Below are 23,999 nucleotides of genomic sequence, written 5' to 3' on the forward strand. Positions count from 1 at the left end.
TTAATAAAATGACGCAGTCACGTGGTACACCAATCGGATTGGGGGTGTACCATTTGACACTCAAATGTGACATCATAGGCCTTATATAAGGCCTTTCCCATCTCATTTGAAGCCAAGAAGATGATGGAACAATATCTGTCTCCAATTGGATTACAAATAAAGAAGAATAGAAAGAAGAAAAGAAGAACTTACCAAAGGACCATCGGCTGTTGAGGAGCATTGGGTTGAGGGTCAGAGGTTACTTATGGAGTCGGATTTGGAGCGTGAAGACATCAAAGGTAAGAAAAACATTGATTATATTTAATTTCATTGCGTATTTTTTTTTAGGTTGCGCATTGACTGCAAATGTGTTTACCTATGGCCCTTTCGGGCTACACAGATAAGCACAGTGACAAGCGATGCATTTTTTGGTAAATGTTTGTTTTTATTTCATTGTTATGTATTGTATTTTTTAGTGCTCGTGTTTTTTTAAGGTTGCCCATTGACTGCATAGTGGCAAACCATGCCCATATTAAATTGGCATGGTGTACCACTGTGCCAATCAATTGGTTTATTAGCTTTTTTAAATTTTAATAAAATGTAATGTGTTTTATTTGGTACTTGTTTTTTTATTGGTAGGTTTCCCATTCATTGCTATAGTGGCAAACCATGGCCATATAATGGGCATGGTTTACCACTGTCAATCAATGGGTAGTGGGGATGGGGGGGTTAGGGTAGTTGCCCCATAGAGGGTGGTTAGTCATCCCCGGTGGGTAGTGGGGGAGGGGATTAATCCCTTAATTACTATAGTGGTTACTAACCTCTAAGGAGATTAAGGGGTGAGTGACCATTAGTTTGTTTTTTTATTGTAATATTTCTGCCATGGAAGACGCAGCGGACGTGGTGGAAGATGAGGATGGCCTTCATCCTAGCAGGGGTACATGCAACTTTCATTTACTTTTTCTGGCTGGATAATGTTTTATTTTGAATGGGCAAATTAGCTATTATCCAGATCTGGATAAAAGTTATTTTTCCCATTATTGTACTGTATGTGTTAGGGGGGGGGGTGGTTGTTGTGGGTAGAGGGGGTGCCCATTCATTGCGCTATTAGGGTTATATTTGCTCTCATTGAGGGTATAGGTAACCACACTTGCGCTCAATGGGTGTATTGGATAGTATTAGTTGTATTGTGTTTTAATGTTTATTGGAGATAGAGGGGGAGGGTGAAAGTAGTATTTGGCCTGTGGTGGGTGTTTATGCCTACCGGGTGGGTTGCGAGAGTGGTTAACCCATCATTACCTTAGCAGTAATGAAGGGGTTAACTCCTCCCGCAACCCTCCTGAAAGGCCTAAACATCACCACAGGCTAAATGCCACCTTCACTCTCCCCGCTACCTCTAATAAACTGGGCACTGGTATTTAACCACTTCATTACCTTAGCAGTTAACCGCTAATTTAATGAAGCTGCCTGTAAATGTGTTTTTATTATATAGGATTGAAGAAAGTTGTCTCCAGAGTTGGTATTAATACATATCAGCTCCGAAGAAACCCGGCTTCAATCCGATGCAGTAAAATATTTTTTTTCTTCTAATTCCTACTGCAAATCCCTTCTGAGATGAGATCTAAGAGTATCTCGTTAGTTGAGAGCCTCAGTGATCTCATCGGAGCTACTAGAATAGGGTGATTTCTAAAAAAATTGCACGTTGGAACTCCTTTTTGAGCTCCCGCACGGTTTGTTTGAGCAGGCTCGAAACCGCAGGATCTTCCCGGATTATTTTTGCAGTCTGTTGAAGCTTTTTGAATAGCAACCTTGCCAGATTGTACAGGAAGTGCTCAAAATCCTTGATGAGTTAGTTATCAAAGTTTACAGAATAAGCCCCTATAACTATGTTATAATTATATATAATTAGGCATTCCGATTTTCTGTATTTACTTTTTCATAAAATCTTTTTCTGTATTTTAATTTCCTTAAAAAACAGTAGTTATTAGCGTTAACAATGAAAAATAATGAACACACACTTTCCGTACTCCCCCGTGATGCCTTTGCCGCCTACCTGGGGGATGGGCTTCCACCAGATATGGGATTTAACAGAGAAGAGGCTCCATTTGCGGCGTTAATCGGTTTTAACCAAAAGTGCAAGGTGATCAGTTGGTGGGTTTTTTTTCTCAATAACATAAAGCAGGAATCCCTAATTATAATACATTTTGCATTATAAGAAATATATTTATTGATTTTTATTTTCTTTATGTGACACCGCCCGGTCCTGTACATTCACCTTACAAGTGAAAACGTGGTCAAATGCTTCCTCAATTGGAGATATTACTTTTATTTACTTGAATGTCATTTTCAGAGGATTAGGGTGAACCTTGGATGCCAAAGAAAATAAACTAAATTCATAAAGCAGCAATCCAACAACTTATTTTATTATTATTATTATTTTTATTATTAGTTTATGTTCTGCACTGACAGCCCTCTGGAAATGAACCATGAAATTTAGCTTCGGAAACCTCTTGTTTCTAGAGATTTGCCAGTTTTTCCAGTTTTGCTCTCCTCCCTTCCCACACCTTGTCTGCAACACTCCCTTTTTTATATAGAAAATGGGGCAGCATGGGAATATCATGGGAACCTGGGTTCATAAATATTGCATAAAGTTCAAAACAGTGCAATTATTTTTTGCTTTAACTTTTTTATGTTGAGTAATATAATTATCGTGATAAATTGCACTTTTTGCAAAGTATTTTTTAGTCTCGGCAGTGTAGTTTAGGCCCATAAAATATTGGCAGGTTTTTCAAATGTTGGTGCTTTAATGTAGCAGAAAACTCCAATATGAGCCAAACTACTTTCATTTACTATTACAGAAGGCATTTTTATTCAAATTACAGCGTAGTTCATATTAGCAATTCCTCCCCTTATCTTGATGAACATAAAACTAGTCAACTGAAAAAAAACATTTTTTAATAAACCCTTTTTGTGATTATTGCTACTTTAAAAAGATGTGCCCTTTTATGATGATGATACTGTATGTATAAATAAGTTCCTTCTTTGCATATGTATAAATGAATAAATACATTTTCCTGTGCCATTACAATCTAAACTTTAGTTAAAGCTGGCCCTTGAATTCAGGCAGGGTTCCCCTTTGTGTGTTTGAGACCCCTACCCTTAGTCAGGGGTTTCCTTTATAGAAAAGAGGTAACATGGGTAACCAGAGGTACTTTAAGACCCCCCCAACAGATCAGATTTCAGCATAGCCCTACTTAAGCACAGGTGGCTCAATCAGGGGATATCTTTAAACCCTGATCTGTTGGGGGTCTTGAGGACTGGCGTTTAGAAGCCCTGGGCTAACCCAAAACCAGTAGTGGTGACTCACTGGTGGATGGGTTCAAATTGGGGTTTGGGAATCCTAATGTATTGTGCACACGAGGTAACATGCCATTAACCTCCCATTTTCTCATACCATTAATGACTATAATGTTTGTATGTTATTTTGTTTTTATGTTGTACAAAAAAAGGAAAAAGAGAAAGATTTATTAAAAAAAAAAAAAGAGAGACCAGGAGCATGATATTAAGCATTGTGCTTGCTTTATCAGCTGATTGGTGCTGATGACCTATCATGCTGTGGCACCCAAGGATGTTCATGCAGTTTTATGAGAAAGATGGTGCAATTTAACAAGCTGTAATGGGTTGATTCTGCTATCCCAATGTTTGATTAGCAGCAGTGGTCATTAGCCATGGCTACACCCTTGGTCTTTGAACTGGGGACAAGTCAACTTTCAGGAGGGGAGGGGAAATGAAATTAATTATTATTAATAATAATAATAATCATAATAATAATAAATAAAGTTGAGGCCTGGTTGTTCTCCCAAAAGGAATTATATCCCTGTTTTCATTAAGGTTTGTCTTAGTTGGTGGGTCTGTGGCACGTCAAGTACTATTCTCCCAAGTGTAATTGTATCATGTGTAATGCCAATAGAACAGTATGCTCCTTCTGTATTGTAGACGTGCATAACCACTCCCAGTTTCAAATGCAGACATTGATGAGATCAGGAACTAAGAGCACTGCAGAGGAACCTTGATATGATTTTCTTATTCTGCAGTAATAAAACACATGAAGAGGTGCTTCTCACTTATTAGAAAATAGATAATAGAGATAATCTTTCAGGACAAAAATGTCCATGAAGTTGCTTACAATACAACCTCATTCTCAAAGATATTTTCAGCTATTGTTGAATGATGCATCACTGTGCAGTGTATAAAGAAATCAGCGATTCTTTCAACCTCATGTTACGCTTGAGGATATTTGTTTGCTTTATACTTTGTAAGAAGCATAACTGTGTCACCCACTTTACACATGCGTTCGCGAGCCGAGCATGAAGCTGCTTTCTATAAAAGTTCTTTCTTGCAACAAAGAAACACCTGTGCAACAAAACATGTGCAATTTACAGCTTTAATTACACAAGTACTATAAAGTAACTACTATCACATACACTATCAGCATAGTGATTCATAACTCGGTACAACATGAAAGGAGTTAATGAGTTTAAGAAAATCTTGGTACTAGCAAAAGCAGGTAAAACAAATACTTACACAGACACACAGATACCCAACAAGCTCTGAGAAACCCCTACCCCCCAAGGTTTAAGCTTGCCCCTCCCCACTTTCCAAGTTAGCAGGTCAGTTAAATTTTGATCATTCTTCCTGTAATTATACAGGTTAATAAGAATTTAACCCTGGGAGTGTTAGGACCTGCTACAATCATGCCTTGAAAGTGGCAGCAGGCTTAAGACGCTTTGGCCAAAGGGTTAAACAAAATGACCCTTTTTTCAAGAGAATATATAGGTATTGCACTGTGTATTTCTGTCACATTGGAAGTAGCTTTGGGCATCATTGTCTGTTTTTTGTCTGTTTTTTGTTGAAAACAAATACTTACCCAGTCTTTAGGCTGACTAAAGCATCCTGCACCCCCTTTTGATTAAATTTGACCATGTATTGATGCATATCTGGGTAGTTGTTCCTTATATTCCTTTCAGTGCTCCCATTTGGGACTGTACCAAACCGAAATGAGGGGGAATAATCATGTGGCCTTTGAAACTGAAAATTGTAAGAAGAAACAAAATAATATTTAGTACATTTTCAACTGAAAAGAACGACAAAGATAAAATACTCATGAGTACAGTATGCCTGGTTATCTTCCACAGGTCCCAAAGCAGTTTAATTCACCCTTTTGACACATGCCATACAGTGGTTATGCTGTAGATAAGGATTCTAGGTAGTGACATGCAAATAGGCACCCTGCAAGTATGTCACTTTTAGCCTATATACTTTCTTACATAGAGTATGACCGTGAATTTTATATAATAATTGGGATCAAAATCGAAATGTATAGGTTGATTGTATGCTGCTCATCATGTTTCGTATTCAACATGTCATTATTATTTATTTTTAATGAATTAATTCCAAAAAACGCTGACGTGCTGCAGTGTAAATATGCAACTACAGTCAATACGCAAGAGATCCTAGACCAAACGCAACACTTGATCACTTGACCACGATGCAAGGTAGTGGAAGAGAGAAACAGAAGGGGTGATTGAATTCTTATCTGGAATGCTATAATTCATATATTTATTGGATAAGAGTGACAGATGTAAATGTATGATGTTGGTTTACATTAAACATTTTGTATTTATTTCCATTAGGTAAGTGTAAGTCGAAAAACTGTCTTCTGGTTGACTGAAGATGCAAGGCAATTCTATTGGCCTCTATGAAACTGCCTTCTCCTGGTTTACATCTTGCCTATCGGACCACACTTTTAGTGTTTTTGTTGCTTGCACATCCTCCTCCTCACTCCTACCCATTGATCTGTTGTAGGACCTCTACTCCATTTATATTTCTTCCCTTGGTAAACCATACAGTCATTTTGTTTTCCCTACCACCTCTATGCTGACGATAACTAAAGCTACCTGTCCCCTAGTGACCGCTCCCCTTCTCTCCAGTCCCATTTTATTAACTGTTTTTCTGCTCCAGTATGACCTCATGCATGTCCAATCCCTATCTTAAATGTAACAGGTCAATACACTTATACTGAATTTCTCACTCACTTGGTGACTCCACTATAATCTCCAAGCTAAATGCCTAGTTGTCATTTTTTACTGCTTCTTCTCCTTCACCCCACACAATAGTACCTCTCTAAATCACATCTCTTCCTCATGGAGTAATCCACCAACATTCTTACTCGCACACTAATATCCCGAATAGACTACTTCAACATGCTTCTTGTTTGTCTCCCTCTCTGCTCTCTGTCTCTTCTCCAGTTCATTCTAAATGCTGCTGCCAGACACATTTCCCTCACTAATCTCTCCTCTGTTGTACCATTATGCAAGTCATTGCATTGGCTACAATACAAAGTCAATACAAAGGCTAAATTGTACATAACACCACTCTTTTCTAGATCTCTGACCTAAATTTCAAGCACTCTCCCACACACAATGTATGTTCTGCTCTTCATCTACATCTCTCCACTTATTACGTCCTCTGACTCCTGCCTCCAAGATTTTTACCATGCTGTACTCCAACTCTGGAATTCTCTACCATGCATAACCAGACGCTCCCCTACTATATATATATATATATATATATATATATATATATATATATATATATGCTATATACCACGTTGTTGCATCTTTTAGTCCCAGATTAAGGCAGGAAATGTAGTATTTCGCTATATGAGATATATATATATATATATATATATATATATATATATATATAGTTAGGTCCGGAAATAATGGACACTGACACAATTTTCATTTCAATTTGGGCTCTGTAGGCCACCACAATGGATTTGAAATGAAACAACCGAGATACAATAGAAGTGCAGACTTTCAGCTTTAATTCAAGGGGTTGAACAAAAATATCGTATGAAACGTTTAGGAATTGCAACCATTTTCATACACAGTCCCCTTATTTCAGGGGCTCAGATGTAATTGGACAAATTAACACAACCATAAATACATTTTTCATTTTTAATACTTTGTCGAGAATTCTTTGCAGGCATTGACTGCTTGAAATCTGGATCGCATGGACATCACCAAACGCTGGGTTTCCTCCTTTGTGATGCTTTGCCAGGCCTTTACTGCAGCTGTCTTCAGTTGTTGTTTGTTCGTGGGTCTTTCTGCCTTAAGTTTTGTCTTCAGCAAGTAAAATGCATGCTCGATCGTGTTGAGATCAGGTGATTGACTCGACCATTGCAGAATATTCCACTTCTTTGCCTTAAAAAACTCCTGGGTTGCTTTCGCAATATGTTTTGGGTCATTGTCCATCTGTTAAGTGAAGCGCCGTCCAATCAACTTTGCTGAATTTGGCTGAATCTGAGCAGACAATATATCCCAATACACTTCAGAATTCATCCGGCTGCTTCTGTCTTCAGTCACATCATCAATAAACACTAGTGACACAGTGCTATTGTAAGCCATGAATGCCCATGCCATCACACTGCCTCCACTGTGTTTTACAGATGATGTGGTAAGCTTCGTGGCCTTCCTTCCTAGAGGAGCTCGGCCCCACAAGAGCTCAGAGAATCTCTCCTCTATAAATCCAATGCTAAGGACAGGACATCCCCACTTCAGCATGGTCTCTCGTCCTTCCTTCTTCTTGGGATTAACAACCCAGGCTGTCCCAGCAGGCTTTCCGGCCACCGTCCAGCAGGCCTAGGGGGCTGTGCCAGCTTCCACAGCTGGGGAGAACTCTTCTCTGGGACAGCAGTCTATCTGTCATTGTGTATAGTCACTTCCTGACTTTTAGAACTCCATGAGCAATCAGGAGTTCAGCCTGCTTAATTAGTTTGCAGCTGCTGCTAACTTCTCTAGGGAGATGAACTCACTGTATGTTGTAAAGACCAATGGCTGCCCTATTCCAGGACAGTGATGGTATCACATAGCCCCCTATCCAGTGTAACATTGTCCTTTGACATGTCCCGTGCTCAATTCCCATGCACCAGCCTCTTTGGCAGAGACGTCTGACAACCATCTCTTCTTTTTCCTTGCCTTTCAATTAAAGAGTTTTTCCTTTGGGCAAGTACTAGGCTTTCTGGGCCTGCCGACTGATACTTCGCTACCTTCTTGTCTTCTTCTTGTCTTTCACTTGTTTGATTTTAGAGTTGAAGCTCAGATTTTGGCGTGTTACTTTTTGGAAAAGTTCCTGAGCAACTTGCAGTTTGTTGTCTCTCTCTGCCAGCTCAGCCCAGACTCTATTCCGCTCTGTGATCTTGATCTGCTATCTTCAAGATGCATCTCCGTCTTCTTCTTCTTGTGCTCAGAGTCTCCCTTACCCTGCAGAAGAGTCTTGATCTCGTTGGTCAGCTCCTTGCATTCACTCGTCAGTGGCTGTTTGGCCTTCTTGTGAAAACAGTAACTCCACTGATGTCTTTTGGACCTTTCTCCATTAGCGTACCTTCAGGGTTTGAGACTAGAGACCGGTCATTCACCACAAGTTCTGTATTTGGTTCAACACCATTTATCTTCAGTACTTAAACTTGGGTAAGATTCTTATTAACCCCAAGTGCACCCCATGGCGTCTCTCTATTACAATCGGCAGACTAGTAGACATTGGGCCTTTCTTTCTTGATTCCTTAACTTACTCCGGTGGGAGTGTCGCTAGATAATCTGTGAGGTCTTTCTCGTCTTACGATCACGGACACACTTCCGTCCCATTCTCATCTGAGACTATCTTTACAGCGGTTGCCATCATGGCAAAAAATCCACTTTGAACCCCATGGGCACTGCAGTATGACTGGATTCTTACTGTGATACATCGCAACTTGGTCCTTCCATTTCGTGCCTTGTGGAAAGTAGACTGTGTTAGTGCAACGGCATTGTAGTCACGCTTACAGGCGCGCACAACTTGCTCAGGCAGTTTAAACTTTGCCATCTTGTTTTGCACTTGAGCGGTGTCCACAGCTCTCACTGTACCCTTGTCTTCATGGGCATTAGTTTCTGGGCAATATAGACGTTTGGGCCTGGCAAATACCTTTTCCTGTAGTGGCGACACCTGTGCATTACTGTTCCGTGGAGTGTCATTCTGTTTTAACTCTACCGTCACCTTTTCCATGGACTGCTTCTGTGAACCAAGTGTCTGTTTTAGGTTTGTAACATTTTTCTCCAACTTCATCTGAGAAACCTCCTTCTGGGTAGCAGTAGAGTCCAATGTAGCATCCCAGTCTTCAGAGCCTCGAGCTCCTCTCCCAGTTCACACTTTTCTTTCTCTGCCATCTTGCAGCCATCATGCTCAGACTCCAGGTCCTTCCTCAGGTCTTGAAGCTGTTCTACTGCATTTCTTTTTCCACTCAGTGCAGCTGCTAGTTCAGCTTCTTTGGAGTTGAGTCGTGATTCCACATCTGTCAGCTAACTCAGAGAATGGCTTAACTCTGTATTCATTTCTCTATTTATGACCTGCAGCTGCCGGTGCTCCTCCCAGACCTTGTCCAGCTCCAGCTGCAGCCGGGCCCTCTCATTGGCCGTGTGGTCCAGCAGCTTGCAGGAATTGGCCATCTCGGTTTCATAGCACACTGTCAGGCAGGCCACCTGACGGACGGACACCTCCTCCCTCTCAGCGAGCTGTATCTTGTGTAATAAAGTGTTTTGCTTATCTGTTACTCAAGGGTTTGGAGCAGATGTCCCTGCTTCAAAATGGTCTTGCGTCCTTCCTTCCTAGGGGAGCTCAGCCCCACAAGAGCTCAGAGAATCTCTCCTCTATAAGTTCAATGTTAAGGACAGGACATCCCCGCTACAGCATGCTCTTTTGTCCTTCCTTCTTCATGGGATTAACAACCCAGGCAGTCCCAGCAGGCTCTGCGACCACCGTCCAGCGAGTCTAGGGGGCTGTACCAGCTTCCACAGCTGGGGAGAACTCTTCTCTGGGAAAGCAGTCTCTCTCTCATTGTGTATAGTCACTTCCTTGACTTTTAAAACTCCATGAGCAATCAGGAGTTCAGCCTGCTCAATTAGTTTGCAGCTGCTGCTGACTTCTCTAGGGAGATTAACTCTCTGTGTGTTGGACAGTCGCATTTCTGCCCTATTCCAGCACCTAGAGGACAGTATATATACACATACACACAGTATATAAGTTCCTGAAATACATACCTACCTTTAAAGAAGACCCACAGTCCAATACTCTCATGATTCCTTTCTTTTACTTTCATCCTATAACCGTATAGTGAGTCCTCATTTTGTTGGTTATTGTTGTTGAAGACCTAAATCCAACACTCTCATAATTCCTTTCTTTTACTTTCGTCCTAGAACGTATAGTAAGAGTCCTCGTGTTGTTGATTATCAAACACTTGCTAAGAAACTCACACACTATTCCTTATGTCTTCACTCCCCTGTTTCTAGATCGCAAGCTTCTTGGGGCAGGAACCACATTCCAAATGTCTCAGTTTTTGTCTTATGGAGTATCACTAATTAGTAAATAGCTGAATGGGACACCTGATGAAGGACACCGAGAGGTTTCAAAGCTTGTAACATATCAACTACTTGTTGGTCCAATAAAATGTATTATACGGTACCACCTACTCCCTCTCCCTCCTTTGTTGCACTTGAGAATGAGATGTAGGAAAGAGTAGTGGCAAGTTTAGAAGAAAATGTAATCCAGATGACAGCAGAGAGGGCTTCTAACTACTGGATAGAAGCAAGCTTCAAAACAGATGCAAGGTATTAATCAAACCTGCCATTGTTTAAATAAAACATCTTAGATTCAGTTGACATATCTCTTATTCTGAAAATAACAATGACTAATTGTTTTCTTCTAGTTCTGGAACATACATGTACCATTTTATCATGTTCCCACTCATTCTTTCTCACTGACTCTGTACTTTATCAATGTACTGACTTGGCATTACTGTTCTCACCCTACAGTAACTCCTATTTTACCTTGCATGTTTAGTCTATCCTATTTCTTTCTTACAATTGCCCCACTCCCATCCTAGATTAATTTACGTTAACTGCCATGCTAATACATATTTCATTGCCTGGGTCTTTCACATTCTATCCTGCATCTCAGTTTCTTCATGATTGCATTTCTTTTTACTCTGTTCTTCACATATTCTGTATATGTGCAAAACTGACCAACATTGTATTTATGAAAATATATCTAAAAGTAATTTGTTTCGGTTAATCATTTTTTGTGACTTCTTGTTGGAAATGTACAGTTTTGTTAGATATTTGTCCCAGTACATTTTAACTATAAATTATGTTTTTAGTGAATTTGGAAAATATATCTATATTTAAGATTATTTTCTAAGTTTTCCCAGCTGCAAAACTGGAGCAAAGCAATGCTAGAGAATCAAACTACATTTATCACAAGAAAGCAATCATATTACTTCCTCGTATGTAATCTTCTTTGATAAATATGGCACTGTTTTTCCACTGGTTTTGCCCAAGTTTTTCTGCATGTTTGATAATAATAATAATAATAATAATAATAATCCCAAATTAGGGTTGGTGCTAGAGTTAGGATTTACAGTAAGGTTATTGGCATATAAAAGACTGAGATATTATTAGGAATTTCGACTACATTTTGGAATAATTGACAATTGTAAAACTCCAAAATGTTACAACATGTACAGTACTGTAGTTAATTTGTTGGTACATTGTTTCGCATCTCAAATTATTCAAAAGCTTCAGAATAGAATGTTGTGGGATTTATTTAATAGCAACATCACAGATGTTTACATTTAAAGGACTATACTTAAGGAGGGATACTTGCCCCGTGTCTGTGTCTGAGCCATAATCATAACCAAAAGTGACAGTTTCTCATTTAACCCATTCTCCGTCAGAGGAGCTGCAATGTGTTGAAGGGGCCCCTCTGGCCGCTAAATGGATATGAGCCAATTAATTGCATGCACTATGGATCAGCAGCTATAGATCTTCGACTTCAAATATGTTTTGGAATATTTGTTTGAAAATAAATTGTAGATGATTACAACTGAATACCTATGCTCCAGTATTTTATATTGCAGCATATCGATTTCTTGAGGATAGGACGAGAAATACAAGTTGGTGTTTGTGATGAGTTCTACTTGCCTGAAGCTAAGGGTTTAACACCTCTTTGGAATGGAGTCTCTAGCCTGTTCAGTTCTGTGTTCTAAAGTGACTACCTACTGGTTGATTGAAGCTGCACCGGGTAATTGTGGTAATACAGCTTCAGCCTGTTATATAAGTACTTAAACTGACTGCATTTCCCTTAGTGAAGCAAAAAAACTGTGTCTCAGGAGGAGAGACTTTTCCCTAAAGTGCTGTGTCTTAAGGACAGTATATTATCTATAATATATATATATTTTTGAAACTACAGGGATGCCTTGCTGGTGTTTGATGATTCCCATGGGAGTTGATCTTCTATTTCCGATATAGAAACATTACATTTTTACCTTTGTACTTCTCAGGGCTGCATGTAAAACTACTTTATATTATGTGAGCATGTTCTTTTTTATTGAACCTATAAATAGAAATGTGTACATTTTTTCGCTCAACTTGGCAAATCAGGCAAAATTTGCTGGTTAATTATTTATGACAAAATGTGCAAAAATGGTAAGCTTCACTTAAAAAAGAAAAAAAAAACTCCAAGCATTAAAAGTCAACGTGAAAGGTGATATGGCCATTTATATTATTATTTTATATTATGTTAAGCAAAATTCTGGAAAAATCCAGTCAAAATTAGTGCAATATTGGCATTTTTCGGGACACTTCTAGCTCAGCAATTAGTATTGTATTTAGTCAAATATAATAGTTGTGCAAAACAGGAATTTCAGCACAGATGCATTACAAAAAGAGTAACGATCTCTGTATGCTGCACTCTTTATTATACTGGATTGTATTAATGAAACAATTAATATTTAACCTTTATTAGGTATTTATTAAAATATATTCAGAAAATTCAATAAAGCACAAACAGTTAAGTGAAAATGTTATAATTGGTGAAAAGCACAAAATAAAATTGTGAATGAACCGAGGTTTTATTTAGCTACCATACCAGCTAAAAAACTACCAATAACAGCTGTGTTAACAACAACTATAAGGCTGAGTCCAGGGTCAGCGCAGAGGCACGCTGACGCTTGTCAGTGAGCCCCTGCAACCGCAATGAGAGCGGCTTTAGCAGGGGCTCGCGCACGCGTCCGCAGGCGTGCGGAGGCCTTACCAAATTTCTAGTTTGAGCACTCACGGGAGCGCAGGGCCGGTCACGTGAGAGGTTCGCCCAATGAGGGCGAACCAGCTCTGTGACGTCACTGGCCCGCCCCCCGAAACGCCCCCAGACGGCGCATGAACTGAGACCAGGGAAATCACCCGCTTTCCTTCAGCCTCAGCGCGCCTCCGCACGGCTGGAGTCACCATGGACTCAGCCTTACTGTAATTAGATATCCATTCACCAAATAGTCCTTTCATAACTGCGGTTATAGATATACTACAATATATTTTTACCAAAATAATCAGACCTAATAATAGCCAGTTATAAAATAACATCAATGATCATAACATCTACTTATTTAGTATATCTATGTAGCCGGGTCCCCTTACCTCCGGGGCGGAGAATGGAGAAGCTATGGCTGCTCTGCCGAGGCGTGCGGTCGACGGGACTGCGGGCGCATGCAGGGAGCAGCCAGGTGGAGTTGCAGAGGTCAGTGGGGGCGCTCATGTGCCCCGGAGCTCTGCGGCAGTCCCATCTGCGGCAGTCCCATCTGCGGCAGTCCCATCTGCGGCAGTCCCATCTGCGGCAGTCCCATCTGGATTGTCTGCGCATGTGAGTGAACGGTATAGTGGCGGTGGCCATCTTAGAATAGCTCTGCAGGGGAACTACAGGTCCCACATCAGCCTCAGGAGCTGCTCATCACATGACACGTCACAACCAATAGGGCTCCCGGATCTCCTGAGGCAAAATAGATACATTTGGCATGCTAGGGCCTCGCACGCAGTCAGGAGCAGGATGGCGACTGAGCAGGTAGTGTCCAGGGAGCAGTGCTTCACTGGACTAGGCCTAGAATTGCCCCGTAGGCCCCAGTAAGGCCCCGACCATTGTTAGTTTGTGGTTGCTACAAGGGAAAGACCCCCAGACAGGGACGTTTCCACTGTAGCCTTATCAGTGTTAGGCACCAGTGACAAGATGCCGCGCTGTGACTTGCGGCCTGTGGTCTGGGTCCAGACCACCCCTGAACTAAGAGACCCTTACAGTGAGACCCGCCAGCGGGAGTTCACCCCATGCAGAGGCGGACACCTTCATGGACGGACCGGACAGACCTACGTCATGGATCAGACGGATCCTTTGTATTATTCGTTGTACCCGTGTACTGGAGTGCTCGGGGAGGTATCACATCTAAGTGCACCAATGGTCCGCAGGGGTAGCGCTACTCCCTACACTTTGGGTGGGGACTGACATTGGGGAAAGGACTTCAGGGGTATTGGTGCTTCGCACCCTATGTTCTTTGGGGAAACTCACCCTGTGTTATTGTATTGTGTGTGATATACTGTGTGGTACAAGTTGCCGTTACGATATATTCAGTAAACCAGTTGATATTTACCCCATGTGTGTGATTACTATTGGTATTGGTTCCTGTGAGGGGTTTATCCCGCTACTCTGCGATCTCTCGCAGGTGGAGGCACTGCACCCAGGAGATCGAGGGTGCACCCCAGGCTCCTAGCAGCGGATGCTCAGGCCTTCTGTTAGCCAAGCAGGTAACGGCAGCACCGGTAGTTCCTCTAGTGGCTGGGAAAAGGGGCTACATATATAACATCAAGTCATTCAACAATAGGCTAATTAAAAGCTAGCTGTTTGAACTATATTAATTTAGACATCTAAAGACATGATATATTACATATCTTTAAACTAGGAGATACTTTACTCCTAGTAATAAACCTCAATTCATTCACAATTTTATTTTGTGCTATTCACCAATTATAACTTTTTCACTTAACTTTTGTGCTTTATTGAATATTCTGAAAATATTTTAATACATGCAGTACCTAATAAAGGTTAAATATTAACTGTTTAATCAATACAATCCAGTATAATAACGAGTGCAGTATACAGAGATCCTTATTCATTCTGTAATGCAAATTCTGGCATTGCAAGATGTAACCCCTTCAGTACCCAATAAAAAATAAATTGTAGTACATTTGATAAACCATCTTTACTTTGTAACACTTATGAAACTATATATATACAAAAAATTCAACACAACTTGAGCTTTTCATTGGTACCTTTCACTCATGGATCACACATTATCTAATCAATATATTATTTAATGAATACGAAAAATCCTTCATATTTGCATCAGTTTTGCCCCAATTATTACTTATGTTCCAAAAGATATAGCACAGTTATATTTGATTATATTTGCATATTCCTGTTCTTCTTCTTCAAAAAAAACAACAATTTGTTTGTGGCAGTAAAAAATAATAAGGTTTTAAATTACAATGGATTGGATGCTGAAAAAACTAAAATGTGGCCGCTGGAACAACCCCATATATTTGTTGACTGTTTTTACAAGAGTTTCCCAGTCAATACATAAGATACTTATAATATTTAAAGATGTTAAAATATACTTTACAAATAGGAGAATAAATTGAGATTCCATGAACAATACTTTTTTTGTTATACAGTAGGTCAATATATGATGATGATATCAATTGCAAGTTAAATTTAGCATAGGTTGAACTTGATGGACGCATGTCTTTTTTCAACCTCATCTACTATGTAACTATGTAACTATGTAATCCAAGTGAGTGAAAGTCTATTTATTTGTTTTCATGTTGGCTTCCATTTGTTAAACAAGCTCTAGTTTTTAAGAAAAAAAGAATACCCAATAATATTCCCCTGGGTCTCCTAATATTAGAGATATAAATAAAGATACATTCTGTTTTTGGCCATCATTAGCACTGAATTAGCAAGACTCCTCATGCCAGAATTTTTTGGCGGTGAATGCAAGTACCCAATAAAAAGTACGTACAGATGCAACTGCCGGTTTTAGACCTCTTGCCAAGGGAAATCTGTGACCATCTCGCAGGAACTCATGAGATGGTCCACAGAAGGCTGTAATGGCCCATCGGATTAACACAGCGGGGGTCCCTGCAATTGAATGGGACCCGCAGCCCGGTAGGATTCACACAGGGCGAGTCCCATTCAAATGCAGGGACCCCACTGTGTTAATCCGATAGGGCCATTAGTTTGGCTGCAGAAATCTCGCTGCGTGCGGCAGAAATCTCGCAGCAGTGGACTGGTTTTAGTGCAGAATTCTCAAGGCAAGTGGTCTACGACTGTCAGTTGCAGCTCTTTTTTCAGAAAGTATGATTCTCAATTGATTAATACATGATTAACTCAGCTTCCCTACTACATGTTCCGGCCAGGAATCTATGCTAAATATACACATGTAGCTAGCCTTACTGTCTCTGGTGCCACTGAAATAACGCTGTAGGGAGTCCCATTCTAAAGCATAGCCCCCCGTGGTGCCAGGTACAGTTAGTCCTGCTACAGCTACACAGCTTTTTATAACTTTTTGCCGTTAAAGAATCTCTATTTAAATTATTGCTCTTGAAATGTTTTCCAGTGCAAAATGTGTACTGAAGGGACATGTTATGTACCAAAGATATATGACTTTATGTTGCTTTACACACACACGTATATATATATATATATATATATATATATATATATATCTGTGTAGCAGAGCCCCCTCCTTACCTCCGGTGAGGGGGAACTACTTGGTTGCCCGCCTGAGATCCGCGCGAGTGGGGAGAGGTGGTGGCTACCATTTCAGACTGGTCGCCGCCAGACTGCCGTGCATGCGTAGTTGCGACTATTTGTGGTCATCTTGGACTGGCTCCACACAGCCTGGGTGGGATTGCTGGGACACGACACCAGGGGAAATTGGTGCCACGGCACCCTCAGTACTTTGGGGGAGCAACTAAGTGTTGGGGTCACTGCATTATACTGTCGGTATAATATTAGTATGTGTTATCTGTTGATTGAAGTATATTGGGAGCACAGAGTCATGTAAAAGAAAAGATGCATATAGTGCAATACAGTAATGATAGTGTAATTCTGCTGTTCATAAAGTTATAGTGAATCAGAGCAATGCCATTACTCACATGGCCCAAGGTGAACATGTACTTGTAAAGGTATCTTTAGGAAAATACACTTCTCCTCTCCTAGTCACTGCCAACTTCAGAACTTGTATGCTTGCCAAGGGGACATCTATCCTTAAGTTGAGAACCAGAATGGAACCCCTTCTTTTGGTGTAGTATCTTCCCGTCGCATTCGGATATCACACACAGAGAAAGTATGTATAAAAATAAAAATTAATCTCCGAGTATCCACCGACGGTGTATCGAACATGATGCACTACAAATATGTGCAAAGGCTCCAGGATAACCTTCGAAGAGCATATCAGTTGGCATAAAAAGCCACTGTCAAGCTGAACGAAAATAACAAGCGGAAGTATGACCATAAAGTATGCTACAGGGAACTTTGGCCTGGAGACAAAGTTCTCCTGTGGAATTTAGGAATACAAGGGAAACACAAGTTAGCTGACCGTAGAGTCACAGATGCCTGGCTTCCCTGTGTACCAGATCAGAGATTCAGAGGGAAGGGTAAAGGTCTGGCATTGGAATTCAAATTGAATGAGGTTGCCTGGGACCCCCGCTGTGTTAATCTGATTGGCCATTAGTTTGTTTGCAGAAATGTCAGAAATGTTGCAGCATTACTGGGAGATTGTCCCAGATTTTCAAAGGCAAGTGTTCAGATACTCGTTGCTGCATCCGTACTGCGCTATATGATTGCACACACTGCGGTCTCTTACAGATACAAATACTCTATGTTATTCCATCCCTATATACCAATAGGGACCAACTAGTATAAACACACACTTTTAGTAATGCGACACCCTCTTACATTTCCACACCATCCCACACCATTGGTATACCCTCACACTCCATACACACCTTTTGTAAAGTGCTGTATGCACTGGGCGCTGTATAAATTTATATTTAAATACATACATACATATACTCTTACATCACTAACATTCAGAGACTATTTAATACCTCAAGTCATAAATCGCATACAGCACAGGGGGGAGGGATAGGTTTCAGTCACAGATAACATTCCAAGATGACCTGTTTTTAAGTAAACCCTTTGCTTGCTTTATTCATTGTAACACCACCGGAAGAAGAGATTAGTGTATCTCGAAAGCTCGCACAAATAAAAGCATTTCGTTAGCCACAGGATGGTATCGTCTATTTATTTTTGATAGTAAAGCTCGGCTAACACGGTAAAGATACCCTTACATCTATCTATCTATTTTTATTGATTTACTATGTATCACACGATTAGATATGTTAAGAATTAAGTTATTTTTAATATTACTGGAGTTTATATATTTGATTGCACTTTGTCACTTTTATTTCCATTAGAATAGGCATGTTTGATTATATCTAAAGTGTGAAATGAGTTAACATGCAATTATAAATGCAGTAAGTTTCATTGACTGGTTTGAAATTGTGGAAGGTCTTTATGGAGCAGCACCTCATTATTTAGGGGTTGTGTTATTTAATTAACATTTCTAAATAGGTTTTCACTAAAAGATTAATTTTCACTTTTATTCCCTGATATTTTTCGAAGTGTTGCACTTGTTATTTCTTTGTTCACTTGCTTGAAAGTGACTGCAGCATCATCTCCGTGATGCTTCTTCTCCCACCCAAGAATTGAAACAATTAACAGACTGTAGTTGAACCCCACTTTTACCCTCACTTATTTCCAATGAAACAAAACTGCAGCTCTACAGCATATAATGATTATATAGTAAAATATATGTATCTAAATAATATATATATATATATATATATATATATATATATATATATATATAGTAGATTGTAAGCTCTTCAGAGCTGGGACTCCTTTCCTAAATGTTACTTTTATGCCTAAAGCACTTCTTTCCAATATGTGTTATTTGTATTATTTGTTATTTATATGATTGTCACATGTACTACTGCTGTGAAGCGCTATGTACATATGTACATTAATGGCTCTATATAAATAAGGATATATAATATATATATATATATATATATATATATATATATATATATATATATATATATATATATATATATATATATATATATATATACATATAAACATACATAAATACATACACAAAAACTAATGCTGGTTGCACACAAACAGAAAACCATACCCACAGAAATAGTAATATATACTTATCAGAAATCCAGGTGCTAGCAGATAGACAGGGAACACCAACCGGTCTGTTTTAGATATACAGAATGACAAGGTCCGCAGCACACTCAAAATAAAAAAGGAATTATTTAATCTTAGAAAATCATCAGGCAATCACAAAAACTCCAGAGCGATGTACAGTACGTTTCTGACCACAAGGGCTTTTCTCAAGCTCTGTATTGCCAATGAGGAAAGAGTGGAATATATAGGGAGAACAACCACAGAGGAACCATCAAGATCATAATTACCAAACCCCCAGCAGCTGTGTGTTCAATGCTGCTTAACTAAACAGCCAATCAGAGCACATACATATGTCATAGATTAGCATATGTTACCCTTATTGTTTAAACACCACATAGCTGAGAGTAAAGAATAAATAAATTATCTCCACACCTAATACCAAGTGTTATAGATAAGGGGGTACCTTTAGAAGTAACCCTAAACTTGTTTTTAGACTTGACAGGTCTCTGAGGAGTGGACTTTATATGGCCTAAGGATGCTAACATTGGTTATCTATCGGTGGGATGCTGTTTGGGAGAGTGGCGTTTTATTGCGGTGCTACCCCATTGGTGTCAACCATCACCATTGTGCTCCTTTTGAGTCCATATTCCAGAAACGTATGTCACTCTGGAGTTTTTGTGATTGCCTGATGATTTTCTAAGATTAAATAATCCCTAACCCTATATATATAAAAACAAATATATATATATATATATATATATATATATATATATATATATATATATATATATATATATATCACCTGTCATTATGTATGGCATCAAAAATATAACTGGCATCATATCAAGTCATGATTTGACTTATTAAACCTACCTTTTTATCACTAAGTCCAGTCACTTGGTCAACAAATTCCTCTTGAATCATAAATGCAGCCAAGTTGGCTGTATAACTTGCCAAGAAAATGACAGCAAAAAAAGCCCATATTGACACTATGATTTTGCTAGTTGTCCCCTTTGGATTTTGCACAGGCACTGAATTGTTGAACACCAAACCCCAAAGCAGCCATAAAGCTTTTCCAATAGTAAAAGAAGGTCCATGTGGAGCTGCAGAAACACAGAACATTTTGATTAACCAATTTGATATTGAGATTAGAAGTAAACATGTTGCTGAAATGCATTGCTGATCCCTCTTGGAACTAAGGATTACTATATTCTTACAACCTACCTTAAAAGCACTTAAAATAGTGTTGTACTTACTGTTATATGTTTGGGGTTGCGATGCAATAATGAATCATATTATATTTATACCATTTTTAAAGTTTAGTTTAAAATTCAAACCCCGTACCAAACAATATTTAAAGAACAAATACAGCATGTATACGTCATACACTGTATGTCACACCTTTGGTTTTCTTTAGATCATGTATCTGTAAGATTATTTTAACCTTTTCACTAACAGGAATGCCTGGGATCCATTGCAGGCACGATCTGTCTCAGTGTCTCCCCTGCTGAAATCCCTCTCCTGGCTTCCTATCAAATCTCGCATCTCGCACTCAATTCCCCTCCTCACTTTTAAAGCTTTACACTCCTCTGCTCCTCCTTACATCTCATCCCTAATTACTCGCTATACAACATCCCGACTCTTGCGTTCTGCTCAAGGATGTCTTCCCTCTACCACCTTTGTATCTAAAGCCCTCTCCCACCTTAAACCTTTCTCACTGACTGCTCCACACCTCTGGAATGCCCTTCCCTTCAATACCTGACTAGCACCCTCTCTATCCACCTTTAAGACCCACCTTAAGACACACTTGCTTAAAGAAGCATATGAGTAGCACCGTGGCTAATTTCTATACACGATACATAAAGCTTGCCCCCCTGCAGATGAACTTACCTGAATGCCCTCCTACTGTCTTTGTACGTTCTCCCCACCAATTAGATAGTACGCTCTTTGGAGCAGGGACTACTTTTCTACAATGTTACTTTTATGTCTGAAGCACTTATTCCCATGATCTGTTATTTGTATTATTTGTTATTTATATGATTGTCATGTGTATTACTGCTGTGAAGCGCTATGTACATTAACGGCGCTATATAAATAAAGACATACATACATACATACATACAGTACATACCTCTAGCAGTGATAAGGTTAAATATCCTCATGTGCGAAACCATCCCAATTGTTATTCAATTTTGCCAACCCTCAGGGTGACAATGGGGAGTGCTACTTATTAGCGTGCCCTATTGACCTTTATACCTCCCAATAGTCATTTATATTCCACATGGATTAAGATACTGTAACTGGGAAATAAGGTAATTAAAAAAAGCCAAATAGGCTTATTATTTCCCAGGTATCAATACATTTCAGACCCCTACAGCCGTGAACTGGTTAAAGTTTTCACCATTTAGTGGAGGTACAAATGTTGTTACAGGATTTGCTTGTAAATACAGTATGTACATTTAAAAGGTTTGAGAATCACTATTACTCATAATTTCTCAAAAGGTCAAATAGAAAAAGGTGTATATTTGTCAACTTACATTTTACATGTTTTTGTATTGTGTTCAATATAAAAAAAACTATGTTTAGAAAGGTGTTTTTTTTTACATTTAATGCAGTCTTGTAGAATTGATAAATGAAAAGGATGTACATCTGTAGTAATTGTGCATACATACTGTATATTGCACTAACAGTTAGAGCTTTTAATTCTACCCCGACAGTAACAGAGTTTAACTAAACTAAATCAAACACAGACAGAGTTTACCTATCCTTCAGTCTCTATCAGCTAGTAATGTAGTTATAGGCAGTGAAACACAGTCAATAAACAAATGAAGGAAGCGTGGTGGAGTATTAGATTAGCAGTGTGCTAATATGATATGAGTTTTTTGGTACTCAAATCAGCAACATCTCAAAATACTGTTCATTCAGGGCGTTTTAAGACCTTCGTGGGCCCTAGGCACTTTTATTTGTAGAGGCCAGTGTGTCCGATATTTTTACTAATTTTTATGCTAATTTCATCGTTTGCTTGTTTCTTTCGAAACTAGCGATATTTGGCATCAATACTTTTGTTTCGATATTTAAAGGTATCAATACTTCGAAGGCATTTTAAATAAAAATTTGCTGTTTTCTCTTATTTTGTAATTTTTTTTGTTTAGGTATTTTTTCAATTTAAATATTGTAGGCCCTAAAAGGTTCGTAGGCCCTAGGCACTGTGCCTAGTCGGCCTAATGTATAAAGCGCACTGTGTTCATTACGTTGATATTTGAGGCACGCCCTGATGCCACTTGCTGTTCTTTTTTATACTGTATTACATGTATATTACATACAGTATACAGTACATCTGTATGTCTTATGGGGAAAATATTAGAAGTTTATTGGTTATATGTGAACTCAGACTGGTACAGTAGCTTCAATACTTCTTTATTAAATATATTTTAAAATTATTTCAATTTAGTGAAGTAGCAACTGGGTATTAAAAATGCTTTATCTCATTTATGATAAAAGAAGTACTATTAATTGTACCATTACAGAACTGCATGCACAGTTGTCAGTACTACATTGGAAAACTTTAGTTATTACATACAGTAAGAGACTATGTGGTAATAATACTGTAGTTCTCACATGATCCAGGAATAATAAGCTGTATAGATTAAATTGACTCACAGCCTACTTTATTACTATAGATATAATTACAAACTAAACTCATGTCAAGTAGCAGAAGAATATAGTTGACTATATAAGCTACAGTATTTTGACTGTTATTTCTTCTTTTATAGGACTAACTAATGGATATAATTCCAGAAAGCTTTAAGGACAAGACTGTATTTCTTTCCGCTCACAGTTAAGCTTCAGGAGACTTGAAAACAGAGAGAAAAGCAAACTCTAGGTTGCTAGAAAGTGTACAATACATTACACATTTATTTAGACAAACAGTCTGGGTGAAAATATTTGCCCCTGGATTGAAAACTAGTTGATAGATCTGCAACAGAGCGTTATCTTAACTGGAACCTTCTTGGATTGAACTAAAGTTGTAAGTGGATTACCTCAATGTTCCGTACTGTGGCTATTGCTTTTTAACTAGTTTATTAAGGACCTTGAAGCTGGCATAGAGAGCAAATTCTCCAAATTATGCTGAATACACTATATTACAGATGTAGCAAGACTTATTCTCCCCAGCGACACGGACGAACAAGTAAAAGTCTCCAGCGCCGAGGACATTATCTGCCACAATGGTGCTGGGGGGTGTCCATGCTTCTGAATGGGATCCCTGCAGTGTCGCTACTGCCACGGTCATGTGACAGTGTGTGACAGTGTGTGGCAGCGGTACCAAAGACTCTAAGCTTTGCTACATCTGTATGTAAGGTAGTAAAATCAGAGCAGAATGTAATTTTTTTTACAAAAGGACTTAGATAGACTGGAAGCTTGGGCAGGTTATTGGCAGAAGAGGTTCAACCGTTTCAGTGTTGGAAGTCTGGCCACATTCATGGCCATGGCACCCTCTGGCACTCCCTGATCATGTAATCCCTTTTGAGCAAGAATAATTATGAAAACTAAGTGGAACATAATTAGGTCAATTCTTAGTATGTACAGTAGGAGTGCTTATAGACTACAGGCTTAGCCATAGTGCTGAATGTAAGGCAGTAGTATTATCATGCATAAAATGGGGTATGGATGGAAGGGAGACAGCATTATTTTGCCACTTTATAAATCCTTAGTAAAACCAAACTCTTAATATGGGTGCATTATGAAACTTAAAGATTTCTAGAGAATTAATAAAGGGAATGGAA

At 39.1% G+C, this 23,999-nt stretch overlaps 1 protein-coding gene across 3 annotated transcripts in view; it reads right to left on the reverse strand.

Moving 5' to 3' along the window:
* Positions 1–23,999, reverse strand: part of GRIN2A (glutamate ionotropic receptor NMDA type subunit 2A) — a 1,360,048-nt gene that overhangs the window by 75,624 nt on the left and 1,260,425 nt on the right. For all 3 annotated transcript variants that reach the window (XM_075565333.1, XM_075565332.1, XM_075565334.1), the window contains 2 exons: positions 20,089–20,318; positions 4,907–5,067 (listed from right to left, as the gene is read on the reverse strand). In XM_075565333.1, the coding sequence (XP_075421448.1) occupies positions 4,907–5,067; positions 20,089–20,318 (391 nt within the window). The remainder of the gene's footprint in view (positions 1–4,906; positions 5,068–20,088; positions 20,319–23,999) is intronic.

This window comes from Ascaphus truei, chromosome 11 (genome assembly GCF_040206685.1).
Source record: "Ascaphus truei isolate aAscTru1 chromosome 11, aAscTru1.hap1, whole genome shotgun sequence".
Taxonomy (NCBI): domain Eukaryota; kingdom Metazoa; phylum Chordata; class Amphibia; order Anura; family Ascaphidae; genus Ascaphus; species Ascaphus truei.